The sequence below is a fragment of the Drosophila busckii genome, chromosome 3R, assembly GCF_011750605.1.
Source record: "Drosophila busckii strain San Diego stock center, stock number 13000-0081.31 chromosome 3R, ASM1175060v1, whole genome shotgun sequence".
In the NCBI taxonomy this organism is placed as follows: domain Eukaryota; kingdom Metazoa; phylum Arthropoda; class Insecta; order Diptera; family Drosophilidae; genus Drosophila; species Drosophila busckii.
Window position 1 is genome coordinate 17,147,543 of NC_046607.1, and position 20,247 is coordinate 17,167,789.

At 43.3% G+C, this 20,247-nt stretch overlaps 1 protein-coding gene across 18 annotated transcripts in view; it reads right to left on the reverse strand.

Moving 5' to 3' along the window:
- Positions 1-959: 959 nt before the first annotated feature.
- Positions 960-20,247, reverse strand: part of LOC108602776 (protein lap4) — a 53,448-nt gene continuing 34,160 nt past the window's right edge. For 8 of the 18 annotated variants that reach the window (XM_017990982.1, XM_017990966.1, XM_017990969.1 and 5 more), the window contains 7 exons: positions 18,093-19,781; positions 14,690-14,807; positions 14,263-14,587; positions 7,501-7,917; positions 6,995-7,133; positions 6,515-6,694; positions 960-3,503 (listed from right to left, as the gene is read on the reverse strand). In XM_017990982.1, coding sequence (XP_017846471.1) covers positions 1,887-3,503; positions 6,515-6,694; positions 6,995-7,133; positions 7,501-7,917; positions 14,263-14,587; positions 14,690-14,807; positions 18,093-19,781 — 4,485 coding nt within the window. In that variant the 3' untranslated portion in view covers positions 960-1,886. Of the gene's footprint in view, positions 3,504-6,514; positions 6,695-6,994; positions 7,134-7,500; positions 7,918-9,647; positions 10,293-14,262; positions 14,588-14,689; positions 14,808-16,115; positions 19,782-20,247 lie in introns of those variants that run through there. The other 10 variants (XM_017990964.1, XM_017990971.1, XM_017990973.1 and 7 more) reach the window with 10 other exon arrangements.

Below are 20,247 nucleotides of genomic sequence, written 5' to 3' on the forward strand. Positions count from 1 at the left end.
ACACTCAACTTGTTGTGCACTTGAAATCGTATTATGCACATTGCACATACGCAACGTGAGCTCAGCCACGTCGAGTGCACAGCAAATTCTAACGATTTTTACATTAGCAGCGAAGACGCCTTAACCTAAAAGCACACTACTCAAATCGCGCCCAGAGTCTCGCAGCCTGCCTGTCAACTGTCTATCTTTTTGACTAACTCAACAGACAGTGTCGGAAGACATTCTCTATGGCTGTTGCGTACTCTAAAATGGCAACGCCTTCCGCTTTGCCATTTTGCCTCATGACAGCCCCAACACACAGTCATGTGTAGCTAGCTGCCAGTCGTGCCAGCACACACACACACACACACAAGTGTTATGTACTCTCAATTTATATATAACGTATGTATTTTCACTTTGTTTATTGCGCACACGACTTTAAATTTGCTTTTTATGCTGCTACAATTTTTGTGAGCATTGAAATGCTTTTGCATAAGCTGCTTATGCCTTTTAGCCAAATGAGATAATAAGGTGCCAGCTGCTGAGCTGTCAAGCTGCTAATTGTGCCTGAAACTGAAAGCAAGGCTTGACAATTAGCCGCCGTTAGCAGCATTAAATATTTTAAAGCTATTGATCCAGCTTTACTTACCGTTTGATTTGAATTCTATTTAAAATTTCGAGTACGAGCGGAAATTTAACTGTGCGATAATCACAGCGCCTAGACAACTTCCCAAACGTAAATTTGATATATGCGTCGTTTGGAATATGCTCCGCTTCAGCTGAAGCTGCAACGTGCCGGATTTGGGCTGTCAAGTCTATAATCCGCTGCCGTCACAGATTTGGCAGCTGTATAAAAATAACATCGGTGCTATTTATATGCTCAAAAGGCCGTTTGACAGATTTAATTATAGCAAACAAGGCGGCCAGACTGTGGAGTTGCAGATATAAAATTAATACAAAACTCAGCTTAAGCTGCTGTATAAAATGAATTGTTTTTGTTTATTACATTGTCGTTTGTTATTTTATATAAAAAATGTTCACTTGCCTTGCTTACGTACTAAAGATCATAGTTGCTTGTATTTATACAATTTTAAATTTAAATCGAGATTTAAAAACTGCACTACTATAGATATATTATAAATTGTTGCTGTGCTAAAAGCTCGCGTATATATTTAATTGCCATTTGTAACTACAAGTTTGTGTGTCTTAGAGCTATGTATGTGTGTGTATGTGTTTTACCCCCAGCTTGGGGATTCGGAATGCTTCGTAGCTGCGCTAAATACTTTAGACTTCAAGTCGGGGCGGGAATAGGCGCGCGCGAGTTTGTTTTAATTATTTTTTGTGCTAAAAACAAAAGCATAAATAAGTTGGGCATTGATTAAATTGAATTTTTGATTTAGCCAAACTGCGGGCTTAATGAAAATGCAACATTAGATGGCAAAACAAAATGAAATTATTTAATCAATTAAATAAGATTTTTGCTTGGCAGCGCATAGCGGGGGTGATATTAATTAACATTTGTTGTTTTTAAAAAAAACCTTTTTGCTGTTGAAAATTAAATGTTGTTAAATGCTTGCTCTGGGCTTATAATTTACAATGCAAATATTTGTAATTGCATTTTTTTTAGTTGCGTTTTTTTTATTGCAGCTGCGGCGCACATCGGCAGGATTAGTAACAAATGAGTTTTTTATTTTCTCATGTAAATGCAACAACAAGTTATTTGCACGATTAATTGTTTTTAATTAGCTTTACATACATACATAATATACATACATACATGGGTGTGTGTGTGTGTGTGTGTGTGTAAGCATAACTAATATTAGAGTAGTGTGGTATGTATATGCGAGAATTCATATGACTTTAGTGACATACCGAGCACGCGACGCGACGCGGCGTATGCGCAATATTTATTTCTTTTTTCCCTTGCGCTTGTTCTTGCCGCGATTGCTGCCGCTATTGTTGTTGTTGTTGCTGTTATTGCTGCGCGTCGTTTGCTTTGTGGTCGTTGTCTCCAGTCTGGGTATGCCGCTGGTCACAATGTTGGAGACTGTGCGCGTGGTGGTGACGACGCTAGTGCTGGGCTCACCCGCCAGCGTCGGCTCTGTGGGCAGCGCCTCTGTGGTTGTTGTGGTGGTTGTGATGGTCTCGCCACGCTGCTGATCAAAGATTTGACGCGTGGAGTCGCCAGCGCTGAGCAAGCGATTGAATATAACTTCACCTGACTCCTCCGCGCGTGGCTGCTTGCTCTTCTTCTTCTTGACCACCTCTGTAACGGTGACTATAGCGTTGCTATCGCTGGCAGCGGGCAACTGATAGGTGCGCTCCACTACCGTTTCGGCCTGCTCGGTGCTAAGCAAATCCTCAACAGACTTGCGCAGCTGCTTTGAGATCTCGGCCAGCGCACGCTGCTCAGCCTGCAGCTGCGCCAGCGTATCGCAAGCAGCAGCAGCTGCCTCCACTTGCTCCTCAGCTGCGCTCGCTGCCTGTTTCATTGTATTGTAGGTCTGTGACTTTTGTAGCTTGCTGCCGCCCGTTGAAGCGGTAGCGGCAGCGGCGTCGGCTGCTGTGTTGAGATTCTCAATAACCTGCGCGCCTTGCACATAGGTCACATTCAATGCCTGCTGCTCCTCATCGTCAGAGTCATCGCTGTCCGAGTCGTCAGAGTCGCTGCTGCTCTCCTCTTCATCCTCCTCCTCCTCCTCCTCGTTGTCGCTGGCTGCCAATTTATGCACCAAGTTGGCCATAATTGTATTGCGATTGCTGTCGGCTCTGAGCGCATCGAGCAGCTGCTGATTACCATTTTTAGCATCGACCTGCACTTCAGTGGCAAAGTCAACGACATCGTCCATGGCATCGCCATAGGCGCTTTCGTCGTCGTCACGCGCATCGCCATAGGCGCTGCTGCCCTCCTCCTCCTCTTCGTCCTCGCTATGCTCCTCGAGACTCTTTTGCAAATTCAATTTGACGCGCTCGTTCTCCAGCAGCTCCTCAAGCACATTCTTCATTTTGGCATTTAGCGACAACTCGGACTTCTTGCTGCCGCTTGGCAGCACAAAAGTTTCGCTGCGCAGCACTGCGCTGCCGCCTTCGCCCAGTTCATAGTCATCCTCAAAGGATATGCCACTCACTTGTATAGTGCGCGCGCTGCCGTCGCCGCCAATCACTGGATTCAGCACCTCCACTATGGTCGTCTCCTTGGCCAGCGTCTGATGCATGCTCAACGCTGCGGGCTTGATGCGCACCTTGCCCGACGACGAGACGCTCTCAATCGATGAGGGCCCATAGCCATCCGAGTCGGCACGCAGAAATAGTTTCTCGCTGTTCGCCTGCACCGTAACAATCGAGGCGGTGTCCTCCTCCTCCTCCTCATCATCATAATCATCGTAGTCATCATTGTCAAAGTCATCGTCATCGTCATCTGCATGCAGCTCCAGCGGCGGCTGTGTGTCGTCCAATGTGCCGCCCTCGTCCGGCTCGGGCGCTTGCAGCTCCAAGGATATAATGCGCTCCTTGCAGGTCTCCACCTAAGTACATGGGAATGGGCGATACGTTGTGCATTTTGTATTTTGGCGAGAATGGCTCAACGTTAAGTAATACAATACGAATAGCAACAAGCACCAGACATGGGGCCAAAACCAAAACCAAACTCATGCTTATTAACTAGATTACGTACACGTAGAGTGTGTGTGTGTGTGTGTGTGCAACAAAACAAATGAAATTCTTTGCGGTGCTTGCGTGTTATAAGATAAAGCATGCAAAGAAAGCAACAGAGAGTAGGACAGTGAGTGAAAAGTAGAGTGGGAGGAGCGTGAGAAAACAGTTTACGTATTAGAAGCTGAGCTAAAGTATGTGCTAAATATTTATAAACCCAAACTGCAAATTGAAAGAAGTTTAAGTGCTTACTAAAGTGTAAATACAACAAACTCAAGTGAAACTAAGAGCTAAAGGTAACTAAGCATAAACTAAGTCTTTGCTAGCTTTATAGATTGACTGCAACTAAATATATTGCAAAAATAAATAATAAATAAATAAATAAAATATATCGCAATTATTATTAGTCTGGCAACTCGTTTACTAGCACTTCACTTGCTTCATCGCCAACGTGCAATGCACAACTGACGTGCAATTGGCCTCGCTTGCTGCCTTGACCCTCCCACACATGTAGGAGCTGCTTGTGCTCAGCTCTTCGCTCGCAGGCTTGATCGTAGCTCAATACTGGATAGTGAGAGCGCGAGGCCCTCAATGAGCGTGAGTGACAGCAATTACTTTACTTGCTTGCGAGCGAGAGCGTCGTTGCTTTGTTGCTGAGAGAGCGTTCAATGTGCATCGTACGATGGGAGTTTGGGCACAGCAGCTAGAGACTGAGCTGAAGAGGCAGAGAGCCTGCAGGCTTAGCAAAAAAGTCAGCTGATCTATGATACAATCATACAAGGTAGCGGACTGCGCTCTTGGGTTACTTAGTTTGTGCTGGTCGCCAGCGAACGACTGAAGTTAAGTACCCGAAATACTCAAAACGAAGAGCGCAGTCCGCTACCTTGTATTATTGTATCATGATCTGATCTATGCAAAATTGTTGTCACAGTATTAAGCGCAAGTATGTATTGAATATTTTTGTATTTATTGTAGATTTTCAGAGCTGTTCTATGTCTATACAATTCATTAAAAAATTTATCAGCTTTGCGATTCTAATATTTAAAATATACATCGTTTGGTCAAGAACTCAATAAAATGTTGAACAAAAAATCGATGACTGATTAATATAAGCGATGGCTTTTATTGCTTACAAACTATATGTCTAACTTTATTTATGGTATTATGACGCGCATTTATAGCCAAGACAATATAAAGAGCTCAAACAAAATAAATATTTATAAACTAGCGTAATTATCGCTTTGCAAAACTTTGCTTATAATTATGCTCAATAACAACTACAAAAGTGTTTAAATGGAGTGGCTAATAGTTCGAGTCATTATGCCAAGAGCAAAGAACTGCTGAGTCGTGGGCTTGGGCGTGTGGGCGTATGCGTGATATGAGAAATGCAGACAAACGAGTGGAAAATGAATTTGCTAGCGCTTATTCTACGTTTGGCAGGCAGAGACCAAAAGAGGATTCTTGAAAGACGATAAGCCAGAGGCGCTTGTCGTTGACAACCGCTGCTGCTACTGAACGAACGGACGGACAGACAGACAGCAAGCCAACTAAGCAAATGGCAGTTGCTTGCCATGCTTCTGTTACTTGCAGTTGTTGCGCCCCGCTGTGTGCTGCATGCATATTGAATTGTGGGATATGAGGTTAGCCTGCAGGCAGCCAGAGAGCGAAAGAGAGAGAGAGAGAGAGAGTGGAAATGCCAGCAGCAAAGTTTTGCGCTCTCTCTCTCTCGTTCTCGTATTACCCCACACAGTGGACTAAACTTTTGTGCCGTTGACATATGAGTTGTCGCTTGTTTGTGCTGTGGCAGTGTTTCCTGCCTACGACAAATTGAAAAGCAGAGCGCTTAAAACCCAAATTCGCTTGTTGTTGAGACAAACAAAAATAGCAGCCAGCCAGGCAGTCAGTTAGTCAGTCAGGCAGGCGGTCATAAAAATGTTTTGCGGTTTGTTTGGGGCTGGGGTTGGGGCTGTTTTTGTTGCGATCGAATATCATTAAAACGACAAAAGTTTTGCTTTAATTTTAATGGACACAATGCCGTAAAAAGCCGCAGCCCAAGCCCCAGCATCATTATAATGCTTTTGCATACTTAAACCAGGAATCCAAGCATCAGACAACAGAAATGCGTAAAACTGATGCTATGTCGCTTTATAGACAGCAACAACAAGCAGCAGCCCAAGCAAATAAAAGCATAAAAAAAGGCAAAACATAAACACACAGAAAACTCTTTGATGGCGGCGTTGAGTTGAGTTCCCACTGCAAATTGAAGTGGTTTGCGCGTAGGTCAGGTCAGGTAGCTCTAAAACCACGAGACACTTAAGGAACAACAATAACTGGCTGAACAGCAGCTACGCGACAACCTTTTGCCCGCCCGCACAAGTAGCTTAAGGTCCTTTTATTCTTTTCGTCGCTCTTACGTTGCTTATTTTCTTTTATTATGCGCTGCACTTGTTCGCTACACTGAAATTGTTGACAAAGCCACTGCGCCAGCCAGCCCAGCAAACTGACAAGCTGCGGCGGATATTAAAAATTTTAGCGCGCTGAGAAGATATAAAAAAATAGGATACACAATTCGAGCTTGAAAAGCGTGGGCGTGGGCGTGGGCGGGCGGGCGGCTGCTATGAAATAATTAAGTCTGATGGGCATGATGTTGAGCTGCTACTGCTGCTATTTACAATGACAGTCGAGTGAGTGACTTTGCGTGTAGATGAATACTATACATGTGTGTGTGCTAAGTGCATAAAGTGTTTAGAGTGTGTGCAAAACAAAGAGTTGGTTACGTGAGTGCGGCCCAAAGACGAAACAATTGCTAACGAAAATTCTGCATATAAAGGGTGCCAATTATAATGTACAAAATAAAGAATTGAAATTAAAATTTTGTTCGAACCTCCGTTTCGATGATTTTCTCAATGTACTCAACGGTGCGCAATTGAGGCAAACCCGTGATAGGATCTGCTATCTCCTCAGTGCGACGCACAATTTTCTCATCGAGTATCTTTTCGCGCTCACGCACTATAATCGGACCGTCGCTAGATTTAATGGCAATTTTGGGAAAGACTATCTTTGGCTTTAAAAATAGTAGGAAGGGATACATGAGCATAGAAAGGGAGAGAGAGAGTGAGAGTGAGAGTGAGCGTAAGTAAGGGCAAATGAAATATTGCAAGCCACAAAATGTTGCATTAGTAACAATTGCAGCATTCACATTCACATCAATTTTTTTTTTTAGTAATTGTGGCAGGTTAGTAAGCAAACCATAGCGTATCTTATGGTTGTTGTTGTTGTGTTGGCTGCATTCAGTTCCTCGGGGCAAGGCAAGGGCGTGTTAGGCTTTGAAATTTAATTACGCTTTGGTTATAGACAAACTTACCTCAGTGTGCGCGGAGGACTCGTGCGCAATCAGATCATCGTTGACCTTGCGCATGTTTCTGATCACATCCTGCGCTTCAACTGCGCCTTGCTCCAGCGAACGCAAACGAGCGGCGCGCCATGAAGCGCGTTTCTCAGCGCTATAACAAATTAAATGAATTAATAACGAATCTTATATTTGATTAGCTGCATAGCTGCTATGTACAAAAGGCAAACACCGCAAATAAAATACTAAAGTAGCTTGAAGATAAAAGTGTTGACCAAATCACACAAATAGTTTGATAGCTACAAAATACATAGACTGAAAACATAAACTGATAGTTTGCCAAGTGCGCTAATTCTGCGTGTGTGTGTGTGTGTGTGTGTGTATTTGTGTGTGTGTGCTGTTTACTGCTATGTCAAATATTTGATACACAATTCTAAAGGGCAGCGCCTACACATTGACTTGCTATATTCGTTTTGAACTGCGACCTTTGCTGCTCGCCAGCGGGCAACGCATAAACTTACTTAATCATGGCGCGGCTCTTGCCTGTGGGTGTGGTGCTGGGCGTGGTTGGTTCCGCCTCCAGCAGCTGCTGCTGCTGCTGCTCGACATACTGCTCGACAGTTAGGCCCGCTTGACGCGCCGCAGCGGCCAGCGCGCGTCGCTCAGCTTTCAATGTGCGCACGGGTATGCGACTGCCCATGGACTGCAGCTCCTCCTCGGGTATGCTGGGCTCCTCGGGCTGTTGCTGCTGCTGCTGCTGCTGCATGAGACGCTGCTGCAGCGCTGGCGGCATTACCACTTTGACCTTTGGCTTTGGCAGCAGCGAGGGCTTGGGGCTTTCACTTGCAGGCGTCGTGGCCTTCAACGTTGCTGGCTGCTTCTGTTGCTTGGGTATTTTGCTAGGCGCGTGTGTCGTCTGCGCTTGACTTTGTGCGGTTCTGTCATTTTTGTGTGTTGTTGGTGTTTTAACAATTGTGCAAAGTAAAACACATATAAGTACAGTTATCAAAGAAGATTTGCTTGTATTTTGTTTTGAAGTGGGGGCCAGGCCAACGAACAAATGTGTGTGGGTGTGTGTGAGTTGCGGTTAAAACATGTAGATGACGACGTTAATTTAATATGTTTACATATATGCGTATGCGTGTGTGTGTGTGTGTGTGTGTGTCTCGTACGTGCGTGCGCCTTAAGGCATGCAACAAACTTTGCATAACAAGTCGAATTTGTTGTAATTAAAAACCAAGAAACACATTGCAAACTTTTTTTTTTTTGTTATTTTTGTTTTATGCTGCAGCTCTTGCCAAATCCCAGTCACTGACAAAAATCACTTTTTGAACAACTTTGCCAACAAGTGCAATAACAAGGCAGCCAGAGATTAGCGTGTTAAGGCAGTTGGCAAAACGAAATCGGAGTCAAAGCCACTGAGCTTTAGAGTAACTGGCGCTAGACAGAGCGACAGAGTTAAGAGAGCAGTAGCTGCAAAGCCGTAGCTGGAGTTGGAGTCGGAGTTGCAGCCACAGCCGGAGCAAGTCGTAAAACTAAAACTTGTGCTGCCAACTATGCGTATGTGTGTGTGTGTGTGTGTGTGCAGTATGCAAAATTAATTTTAAAAGTGAACGCAGCACAACTATTTGCAATAAGCTTACCATGTGCCTGTGCCTTGCTTAAAGCCCAAGTGTCTGCTAGTGACGAACTTTGTGGCTTGGCCTGGGTCTGGCTCTTTGTCAGACAGTTGGACAGACTGTTAGACAGGCAAGTGGATTTTGTCTTAAACAAATTGCTACACAATTTTCAGTTCAAGTTTAATTCGAAATTATTCGCACACACAGTTGAACTTTTGCTTGAGTGATTTATGCTTTTCAATTTACACGCCCTTGGCGCCTAGGCAAGCGAAAAGAGCAACAAGAAAAAAAACCAAGAGCTAGTGCAACTGTCTGACTGGCAACAAGGTGCTGCCAGGCCAGCTGAGGCTTGACCCCACCACCCAGTGGCAGCAACTGCTGCACCACTTGCACTTCTTCTATTCTACGCTGGCAAAATAATTTCTCTCTCTATTTTTTTTTCTACGCTTTGCCGTTTTGCACGCTTTATTCATTCATTTGTCCTTTCGACTTTTAAATGAACTTTGGCTTTGCCACTCGAGCGCAGCAGCAGCGTGCACAACTCACTTGGCACACATACATACAAACATTTATATAGTGCGCCGCGTATTTAAACGCGACGACGCAACTTTTGCAATTGACAGATTTATGTATGCATTGCTCTTAGAAAGTTTTTGCGCATTGAACTTTGACTGCCAGTAAAATGCAAATCGAAATCAGTTATTAAAATTTTCGCCAGTCAATTGGCCCATTGTTGGCCTCAATAAAGGCTGCAGCAGCAGCAATTAAAATTATGTTTGTGCAGCAAGCGTTTTAAAATGTTTTGGATTTGGTACGCATCATGGTTGGGTTGGTTTGGTTGTTAATAAATTTGCAATAAATTGTTATGGATTTTGTGTTTTTGGCATTTATTTGGCTGATGATAGATTTTGAATTAAGCCTATGATGTTTATATGGCACATGTTATGGCAATGTGACTGATGATGATTGGTTAAAGTTAATACATTGAGTTTGACATATAAAATATATAAAAAAACTTAAACTTAAACTGCATGCAAACATTTCAATATATATGAATATATTCCCAACTTTCAAGTTGCTGTTAGTCCAAGTATAATTTTCACTTAATGCTAGCGCGCTCGTTCTATATGTTTATATATCATTTTGCTATCATTGCTGCTGCTTTATGCTAATAACAAGTTTGTGGGCAACGCTGAGGGCGTGTGTATTTCTTTTTTTTTTTAGTGGGCGTGTACTTTAAAAACGCTGCAGGTGTGTGAGTGTGCAGTTTGTGTATGAAATGAACTCAAGTGTTGCTGGACTGAACAATGCTGAGCTGTAATTACGTTCATTTTGTTGTACGATTTGTAAAGAGAGAAATGAAATGTGTTTTCTTTTAGAATAAAAAGCAACATTAACACTACGCAAGTGGGCACAAGAGCGTCGCCCACTTAGCAGCTCAACTATATTAAAGCTATATATAAAAAGTACGTTGCTTATATCAAAATGTATATTGTACATTAAGCTAGTGTGTGTGTGTTATAAACTTAATTACGTATAAAAGTAGTTAACTATATAACTTAGTTTAGTTTAGTTAGTCAAGTGATAGGCATAACTTAGTGTCACATTCTCATTACTCTCGCTGTGTGTGTGTGTGTGTATTTTAGTTTTAGTTTTAGGCTCTAAATACTGCTTCAATTTCGTCAAGTGGATTCCTGTAAAAAGTTGTTGCAAACAAAAACACGCAATTGTGGTGATTTACATTTAATTAAGGTGCACCAAGCGGGAGAGCTTGCAAGTTTATTTGTGCTTGGTGGGTGTGTGGTGGGGCATAAAAAATAATAAAATATACAATTTGCACACATACACATTTATTTATGTGTGTGTAAAGTAATTTTCTGCTGTCGTTTCGGTTTGGTTTTCATATCGCTCTAAACGTTGTCGGGGTTTTTTCCAAATTTAATTAATATTTATGCGCCAAAAGCAACAAACCAAAAAAAACGAAAAAACAATGGACAAAGCAAAATAATAAACTGAACAACAAAATATATATATATACACAACAACAACAACAGCTATATGTATATATTTCTTTCTTGTACAGATACAAAAAGCATCATTAACGCCCTCATTTCGGCTTAAGGTCAAATTATGCTTTTATATCAAACGCACGCACACACGTAAAGCTAAATGACGATTTGCATATGCGATGCCACTGACGTTGACTGCGACTGCGACGGCGACGTCGACTGCGGACAGTCAGTTGCGTTTCGGTCCATTTGTGTTACCCGAACGAACGAACGAACGAACGAGCGAATGAACCGACGTAGCGCCAACGCCATAAAATATAAATTAATTTATGCGCAATCAACAAAACATAAATATTTTCATCTGCATAAAATCACAAAAGGCGGCCCAAGAAGCTACGTACATAAATGTAAATACCAGCAAAGTAAACAAAAATATATATATTAAGATATATACAACAAAACAAAACTAACGCCGCTTGATTTCAAGGGCAACCGCTGCGCCAAAACCAATTGACGCTTTGGCGTTGGCGCGGGAGTAGAGTCAACGACTAACTAGAAATAGTTCATAAATTATCAAACTATAAATTAGCCGATTAATGCACAAAAATAATAATAATAATTCGATTGCGATTTGCCGACAACACGATCGTGGTCGTCGTGCTACGGAAGCCAAATTTGTCAAGCAAACAAAGCGCAGAATAGAAAAAAAAAAAGAATTTATAAACACGGATCTGGCTGAGCCTTTGTGTTTCACAACATTTTTATAGATTTAAACGAGTTTGAATTTGAATATGAAAACAGCGTCTTATTGAGAACATTGATAATTTGCGCTGAGTTTAGTGCCTCATAAGATTTTATGATTTCTCTACTTTTTTTTTTGTATTATGTAAATTTATGCACAGCAGCAACAAAAACTAGTAGAAATTCTTGCTGGGAAATTTCAGTTAACATTTTTTAACTTTATGACGTACAAGTTATTAATATGTCAGCAGTTTATGAATTCCAAGGCCGCAACAATGCCACAGCCAGAGTCAGAGCATAATAACACAGATTTCAATTTATGCAAATTTAATGCTGTAAGTCGGCTAAGGGAATAACAACAGCAAAAAACCTGTAGACCTGCGCAAAATTTAAGCATTGTTTAGTGTAAACAATACCCCAAGATGTAAGCTAAAATTAGTAATCAAACTTTAAAGTGTAACTCTTTATAAAGCGAACTGTAGTCAGTAAACATTTCTGCAGAAGAATGCGCTTGGCTTTGGCTTTGGCTTAATGTAATATTTTTTTTTACTGCCACAAGTACATTTCATTCGCAAACAAAACTCTTGACAGTAGCAAAGCCTCGCTGCTCTGTCCTTTGTGCTAGCAGATGCTTTGCTATGTTGTTGTTCTAGCTGCCGCACATTGTTGCCAGCTAGCAGCTTGTAGCTGGGGTATGCTCAGCTAAAAGCGAGATTAATGCACAAGCAACAGACGCCGCAGTGTTGAACATTTAGACATTTGATAGCTAAATACAAAGCAGAGCGCTTAGATCTACATTATAATTAAGAAAGTAAGAAATATTTTAAATGCTTTGACTATGTTTGTAGCTTTGAACTAGCAGCAATTCTTTAGCAACTGATTGATGTCAAAAAGTTAAAGTTTAAGCCTTGAATTGCTTATAAAAAATATTTTGGATACACAGATTTCAGTAATGCTGAGTGTTAGGATTGGAATAAGGCAGAACGAATGAGCATTAAATAATTTGAAACTTAGCAAGCAATTTAAGCTTAAAAGCTAGTCATTTAAACTAATGAAGGGTAGACATTTTAGTTAAGCATAATTTATAAAAGCTGCACTTATTTTTTTTATATTAATATATAAAATTATTTATTTCAAACAAGCTGCACTTAAACGAAAATAAAAGCAAATTTTTAGCAGCTACACAAGTTTATTAAACAATTCAAAGACGAAGCATAAACTACAACTTGTGACTTGCCCAAAAAATATTTTTAATATTGAAGTAACATTATTTAAGCATTAAACAATGCTTTATTTTTCAATATGTATCACTTTTTGCTTTTAGCTTTGCCTTGCTTTTATTTTAGCTTTGAAATTCTAGCAGCACTGCAACTCCAGCGTCGCTTTGCTTGAAGGGGCAGCTGCTGTGACTTTTGCTGTTTGCTTAGCTACAATATGTTTAGCTTAAATTGTATTAAATTACATATTTTTTTACTCAGCTGCAGCTTATTATGTGTGCAAAGAGCAGCGCGCCAACAACTAGCAACAGCAAAAGTGCCAAGGGGTGTTGGCAACAAACATTGGCCCGGACAGCGACTCAACAAGCCAACTGAATGACATCAGCCAGCAACTTATCTCACTCTCTATGTGTGTGTGTGTGTGTGGCAAAGTTAACAAAGCTGCGCATTGCGCTTGCTACGTGTTGCATGCAACTGCTGCTGCTGCCAGCTTCAGACACTAATTATAATTGCCAAAGCGTGTACGCAGCAAAAAGTAAAAGCATATGCTGCTACTTAAAACAGAAAAACGAAATCACTGCTGAACACGTGCGAGTAGCAGCAGTTTTAAAAAACAAGCAGCAAATGAGTGAGAAGTGTGTAAATGTTTAATTGAATCAGCGTTGATTACAGCATAAGCAGCGACGCTCGCTCTTTTTTTTTTGCAACTGCAGTGGCGCAAATGTTTGACATTAACTGAAACATCAAATTCCCCTAAAAGGGACTTGCTAAATTATGCGCATGCCATGACCTTTGCAAGGCCCACACGAGCTGCTGCTGCTGCTGGTTGCTGCTGGCTGCGTAGGCAGCAGTCAGAACTCAATTTGCGGCTTGCTTGAATACTGTTATCCAATTGTATAAAGCAGCTGCTATTATGCCGCTGGGTATTCAATTTAGGCAACGCACACGCACGCACAACAGGCAGTCAATTGAGCAGCCTAAGTGTGTACGCTGCGTATACGCAATGCGCTGTTGAATTAACATACAAAGCGCGCCAAATAGCAGCGGGCGCATAGATAAACTCGAGAGTTTTACAACTTCACCCTTAAGCCAAGTTATTAAAAAATCAACTCAACTGCCAGGCCACGCAAAAAAAAGCAAAAAATTGCAGCAAACAGGGTCATAACATAATTTTAAGTGGTAAAACGCCTTGGAGGCGTGTGCACAGCGATTTATGAGTCCAGACAAGGCTTAAGTGCTACTTAAAACTTAAATCGCTTAGGGCACACACACAAACTCACATGTGTGTGTGTGTGTTGAACTTAGCTTTAACTATGCTATATGCAAGCTTAAAATTATGTGTAGATCGTGTATATATAATGAGAGTTATGCTTATGCGTAATCCAATACATAAATCAAAGCTGTGTGTATTTTATTTTTTGCGCTGAACCGACACCAAACCAAAAGCAGCAGAAAGTTACTTCACCAAATGGAAACTTAAAACGTCTAAAAAAACCAAATGCACAAACACCATGAAATGTAGCTACATATATATGTATGTGTGTGTGTGTGTGTGTGTATTAACATAATTGTATATTATGGGCGACGTGTCTGTGCATTGAAATGTAACAGAAAAATGCAAGTAAAAGAGACAGAGAGAGAGAGAGAGAGAGGCAAGCACCAATAATCCAATAATACTTTGGTCATCAAACACTCACCTAAGGTCCTCCGCATCATCGTATTGCGTCAAGCCAACAACAACAATATTGTCAACGACATCCTTCAGTTGCTCAACCTCGCTTTCAGCATCGCTACTGTTGCTTTGGCTCCGGCTGCGGCTCTGGCTGTTGCTGTTGCTATTGTCAACGCTATCATGTTGCCTATCGGCGTCGTCGTGCTGCTGCTGCTGCTGCTTGTCGATGTTGTCATTGGCGGCATCCAATAATCTGGATTTCTTATCACGACGCAGCGTTGCAATTTTCTTCTCCTCCTCTTGATGCAACTTCTCGACTTCATCCTTTGACAGGAATGAAAAAACTTTCTCTGCAAAGCATGAAATGCTTTAATATTATAGCTAAATCTAATTAAAGCAGCCAACGTGGCGTATACACAACTTTGGTGGTTTAATTTCCGCTTTGAGCTTACCTGTCTTTTGTGTGGGCTTATGCTGATCCTCCATGGCGGACTCAAAGAAACGTTTTTTATCGGATACCGATTTAGGCACTTTAGTTGTAGTTGGCGACTTGGCATTGTCGCTTGACAGCTGCAAAATGCAAAAATAAATTAATAATAAAAGTTATAATAGCTGTGTGAATTTTTTCAATTAAATGCCGAGAGTAACAACTGTCAGTCACAACAACAACAACAACAACGAGAGCAGCAGCAGCAAAAAAATGCAATTCAAGCGGCTATAAACTAACTTGATGGCACTGCAGCAGTTTATTAAAAGCAAAGCTAATGGGGCGCGGGTGGGGGGTGTGTTTTTTTTTGTCTGGCATATAATTTACAAAACGCGGGGGTAGCTGGTCGCAAATTGCAACTGCAGTAGCTTGAACCGGGGGCCAGGCCATTTATCATAGCAAAGTCATGTACTGTCGGTTTTATGCTTTCATGCAATTTCTTCGTTTTAGGCAACATGAGCTGGCCAAAGCAATGGGCGCTGGGCTGAGAGCAAGGCTATGTAGGAGAGACGACAAAGTCATTAAATGGCAATGCCAGTGGGTGGCTAACTGGGTGGGTGGGTGGCTGTAATGGAGAGGCAAGAGCAAAAGCCAGCGTTAAACTGCACAAATTGCAACCTTATCCTTTGGACAGCAACACACACACACACACGCACGCACACAAGCGCATGCTCATAAATAAAGAAGGCGACCAAGCAGGCCAGGCAGCCAACCAAGCGACAAGTGCATGGAAAAGCGATATCAGCAGCCAATCCCCACAGACAAGTCAAGCACAAAGATATACAAAAAGCCATCAGCCAGACCAGCAGCCGCATTAGTCCCTCGCTCGCTCTCGCTCTCGCCTTCTCTCTTTTGCACGTTGTATATTTTTAGCAAAGAAATTAATTTCGTATCGGATTTTTCGAATTTCAATTAAACTTCAATACCCTTAAAACGTAGCTGCAGCAGTCTAATAGAAATTTATTGAGCCATGAAAGTGTTGAGAATGTGGTCAACGAGCAGCAGCAGCGCAGTTGGTCAGCGCATTAAAAGCCAATAAGCCATTGAATAATGCAGCAACCTAAAATGTTGTCTAGCTCTAGCTCAAGCGAAAAACAAACACACACACACACACACACATAGAAAGAGAGCAGCTGTCTTATCGCCAGACAATTAGCAATCAGCTGATAAGATAAAATGACAAACTGGCAATACTATTTAAGCCACATTGCTGGCAAGTGTAGTCAACAGTGCTGCGTGTGCTGCCAAAGCGCGCGGGACTGCGCGTGGGCGTGTCAACAACTTCAAGGTCATTAGCATAACGATAACTCTCTTTTCCTTTTGTTATCTTGCCACATGTAAATTACACAAAAGTTTCAGTCGGGACAAGCACAAAATAAAAGAAGCGCACATTACGCATTTGTTGTTGTTTATTCAATAAAAAAGAACTTAGCCAACTCGTTTGAACTAAACAGAAAAATGTAAACTAGTTGCAATTGCAGTACGTTAATGTTTGTGTTTGTTTGTTGTATTTTGTATTCGTTTTTATTAGTTTATTCGTGTTTCGTTAATCGCACAACGCGCAGCTAGCACAACAAAGCTAACTAACTATTTCAATCTACGTCAAATTAAAGCGCCAGAGATACAAGCCAAACTAATAGAGCAAGCGAATGTAAGGGGAGTGGTGGGGGTAGCTGCACCAAGCTCTGCTCAATTTCAGTTGCAATTTGCGCTTTGGTTGGCGGCAGCCAAAGTCAACAGCAAAAACAAAAAATGTTGCATCTAATTAGCAAGACGGATGAGTTCAGCTGGGCGCAGGCAGCGCTGCCCTGCACTGTGGTTTGAGCTCTGTTTTTTTTTTGCTGTTGCCCACGCATACACTCGAAAGAAAATAAACGCTAAAAGTTGCAAAATAAATTGCATTAAGTATTTCTAGCCAATTTACATTACAATATTGGCAATTGTATAATTAATGTGTGCAGCTGTAAACAAGCAAAAGTTGAATTGAATTAAAGTTAATAAAGCAATTTAATTTATTGGCAGCAATTTAATGATTGAAAATTAGTTACGCAATTGATTTAATTGCTTGCAACAAAGACAAGCACTAAATGTTTAAATCTGCAATTGGCTGTTATAAATATTTAAGTATTTAACACGTATCAATGCTCAGCTATTTTCAAAGTTATTGCTTTCATCTAAAGAGACAAAGCGAAAGTCAAGGCATGTGCTGAATGAATTAGAAAATTGCTGCAATATTAAATTAAATGCACTAGAATTTAATATAAATTAATTACAACTATTATATAATTGATTGCTTTTATTGCTTTATAGCCAAAGTCAAGCTAATTGACTTAGAAACTTTCAATGCAGCGCTAGTAACATTTAAATTATGAGCTGAAGTAAACAACTTTTTTCATTGTTTAACTGTTAAAATGTTAAATTATTATTTTAAAAATTTCTTTCTACGTTGCGCTTTGCACATTTTTCTTCGAGTGTGTGCGAGACAATCAATCAAACGAAAATATTGAAAGAGCAATAAGTGCAGCCTGCTGTTAGGCTGCGCAGCTTGTCATTGCAACTTTAATTGATCAAGGGGCGTTGTGGGTGTGGCTGTGACTGGGTCTAGGCAAATAAAGGTGTTGAGTTTTAATTAAAATGCATAAGCAAAGGGACAGAGAGCCGAGTGGCGACAACTTGACCCACTAAAGCAACAGGCCAGACGACTGAGCGAACGAGAGCGAAACAGTTGGTAAGCTAAAGTGCAGCGCTAAATTGTGGCTATGGCCAGGACTGCGCAACTACACTGTGGTCTCCTTGCCCGTGGGCGTTGTGGGAGTGGGCGGAGGTGTGGCTGCCGCCGCCGCCAGTTGAGGCTGCGACTGGGAGCGCAGCTTGTAATTGCCCAAGCCGCGCAGTCCGTGCGGTTTGTGTGCCACCGGCGGCGGTGGGGCGGTGCGCAGTTTACTTGGCAGCGGCGGTCTAAGTGGCCGCTTGGGCGGCAGCGGCGGCGGTGTGGGCGAGGTGGAGGTGCGACAGTTGAGCGAAGTGTCGCTGCTGCGACGCGAATCGAAAAACGCGGTATTGCTATAAATCGCCTCCTCCTCAATTGTGGCATAGATCTCCTCCGCCGTCTCGTAGTAGCTGCTCAATGGTGTGGGCGCCACCGCATGCGGTGCGGTGCGCAGCGATGAGTTCGACGAGTTAATGGAGAATGAGCTAGTGCTGCTGCTAATCGCATGCGAACTGGAACTGGCAACGCGAGCTGTGGTCATGTTTTGGTAATTGGTATTGGCGCTATCGCTGAGCACGATTTCCGAGAATGTGGGAAATTTCATTGCGGTGTAAGAGGGCGTGCTGGGCGTGGGCGTGGCAAGCGGCTTATCACTCACCGTTAACGTTGCAGTTGATGTTGATGTTGATGTTGCTGTTGTGGGCGTTAGATAAAGCAAAGCAGATGAACTCGACTGCGTGTCGCCTGCGCTCGCTGCGGGCAGCAGCAGCAGATTGAAAATGGGCTGAGCGCTGGCGGCTGCTGCACCACTCAGTGTTAGTTTATTAGGCTGCTGTGGTTGTGGCAAGCTCGCATACTGCACGGGCAGTATTTGGGCGGTGGGAAAGATTTGCGCTGGCGTCGCTGGGCCCAGCAGCAGCGGCTGTTCCGGCGTAGCATAAGTGGGAGGAGTATAAGATGTAGTTGATGCGTTAGTGTGGTTATCATTGAGTGTTTCAGATGGTGGTGGTGGCATGCTGTGGCGCTGTGGGGGAGTGCTGCTGGGTGGTGGTGGTGGCAGTGGCAGGCTGTCAATGTCGCTGTCGCAACAGTCTAGGAATGGATTGTTTACCCCAAAGCTGTTGGGCACGGGTGGTGCAGGATCTGCCGGCGCACGCAGCTGATTGCGCATTTCGTTCTCGCGCAGCAAAAAGTCGCGATGCTGCTCGGCGGTAACCAGAATATTATCCGGCGAGTTCTCATGCTGAAAGTCGTGTGGACGACGCTGCGCTGGCGGCGGCAGCGCTTCCATATAAAGCGACTCTGGCGGCTCAGGCGTGCGGCTCAGCGGCGACTTGGGCAATGTGGCGTAGTTCACAGGCGGCGGTGGCGGACTCTCACGTGGACGTGGATTCAGCACGCGCACTGGCAGCCTCACACCACCCAGTGGGTGTATCGTGTTGGTGCTGGCGTCATGTTCAAACACTGTAAAGTCGCCCTGACCCACATCGCTCGCCTGAAAACTTTCAAGCGCCACATTGCGCACTAGATCCGCTTTCTTTAGCTGCAGCGGCTTGGGCGGCACTTTGGGTCTGGCGCCGCTTAGACTCTCAGTGGATTTGCTTATCACTGTGCTGGGCGTGCTGCAGCCGCTGGACTCGCTAAAGAACTTTTCACGCGGCGATCTGTTCAGCTGCTTGGCTATGCGTGTGTACTCATCATCGTCCTCAGCGCTCATTTGATTGAAGGGATTATCGCGCTCCAGCTCGCCACCAGGACGCTCAGGCGAAGTAGCGCGTGATACACGCGCCACTTGCTGCGGCGACTCAACTTCTCTGGCGCGCACTATAAGCGGCCGATCTAGCGTTGCATTGGGACTCGGACTTGTGGCACGTAAAATTCCCTTGCGTGGCAAGCGACTGCTGCGCGTTTCCTGCTCCGAGTCGTAGGCGCGTGCAAAGCGTTCGGGCGTGCGTGAGCGCGAGCGTTCATAGTCCGACTTGCTGTGCTCATCGTCGCCGCTCAGATCGAAGCTTACGCTCTTGCGATGCGTGCGGCTGTACTCGGGCGTGCTGCGTCCCGAGCGTGTTGGTTTGTAGGCGCGACTGTCGCTTTCAGAGTCGCTTGGGTAGCGCCCGCGTGAGCGCTCAAAGCAGTCGGAGTCTGTGTCTGCATAGGAAGGCGGCGATGCCAATTCGAGCGGCGGCGTAGAATCCACTTCCTCCTCATCCTCTTCTTCGTCGTCTATAATGTAAACTGGCTGCGCCTTCTTGGGCATTGCAGGCGGCGCTTCTTCCTGCGCCGCTAGCATTTGCTGGTAGCTGTTGCGTGATCCTGGCGCCAAGCGTTCCGGCGTCTGTGTGCCGCGCTATTTAAAAATTTGTTTGTTGATATTTGTGCATTTTAATATCATTTCACTTTATACACACACACACACGCACATAAGCATGAGTTGACAATGTGCGACGTTAAGTTGTGAGTGTGTATAGTGGCGCGCGTGTGTGTGTGTGACTTGAGTTAGTGTTGGTGTATGCAAGACAACAATTTGATGTTTATTTTGTTTTAGGTGCTGTGGTGATAACAGAGACATTTTTACATTATTTTTTTATATTTTACGTACAGCCTGCACTCCTTTTAGCCAATTACCAACCGCGTGTCGTTACTTGGATGATGATGATGAGTAGATGATGTTGCTGGTGCTTTGCTGTGGCCGAATTTGTTGAGTGAACAGCGACAAAAGTACAAAACATAAAGCGTAACATAAACACAAAAGCAAAATGTATGGGACGCGCTCAAATGTAGGCAACACTTTTGATTTTAAATCAACATTTAGA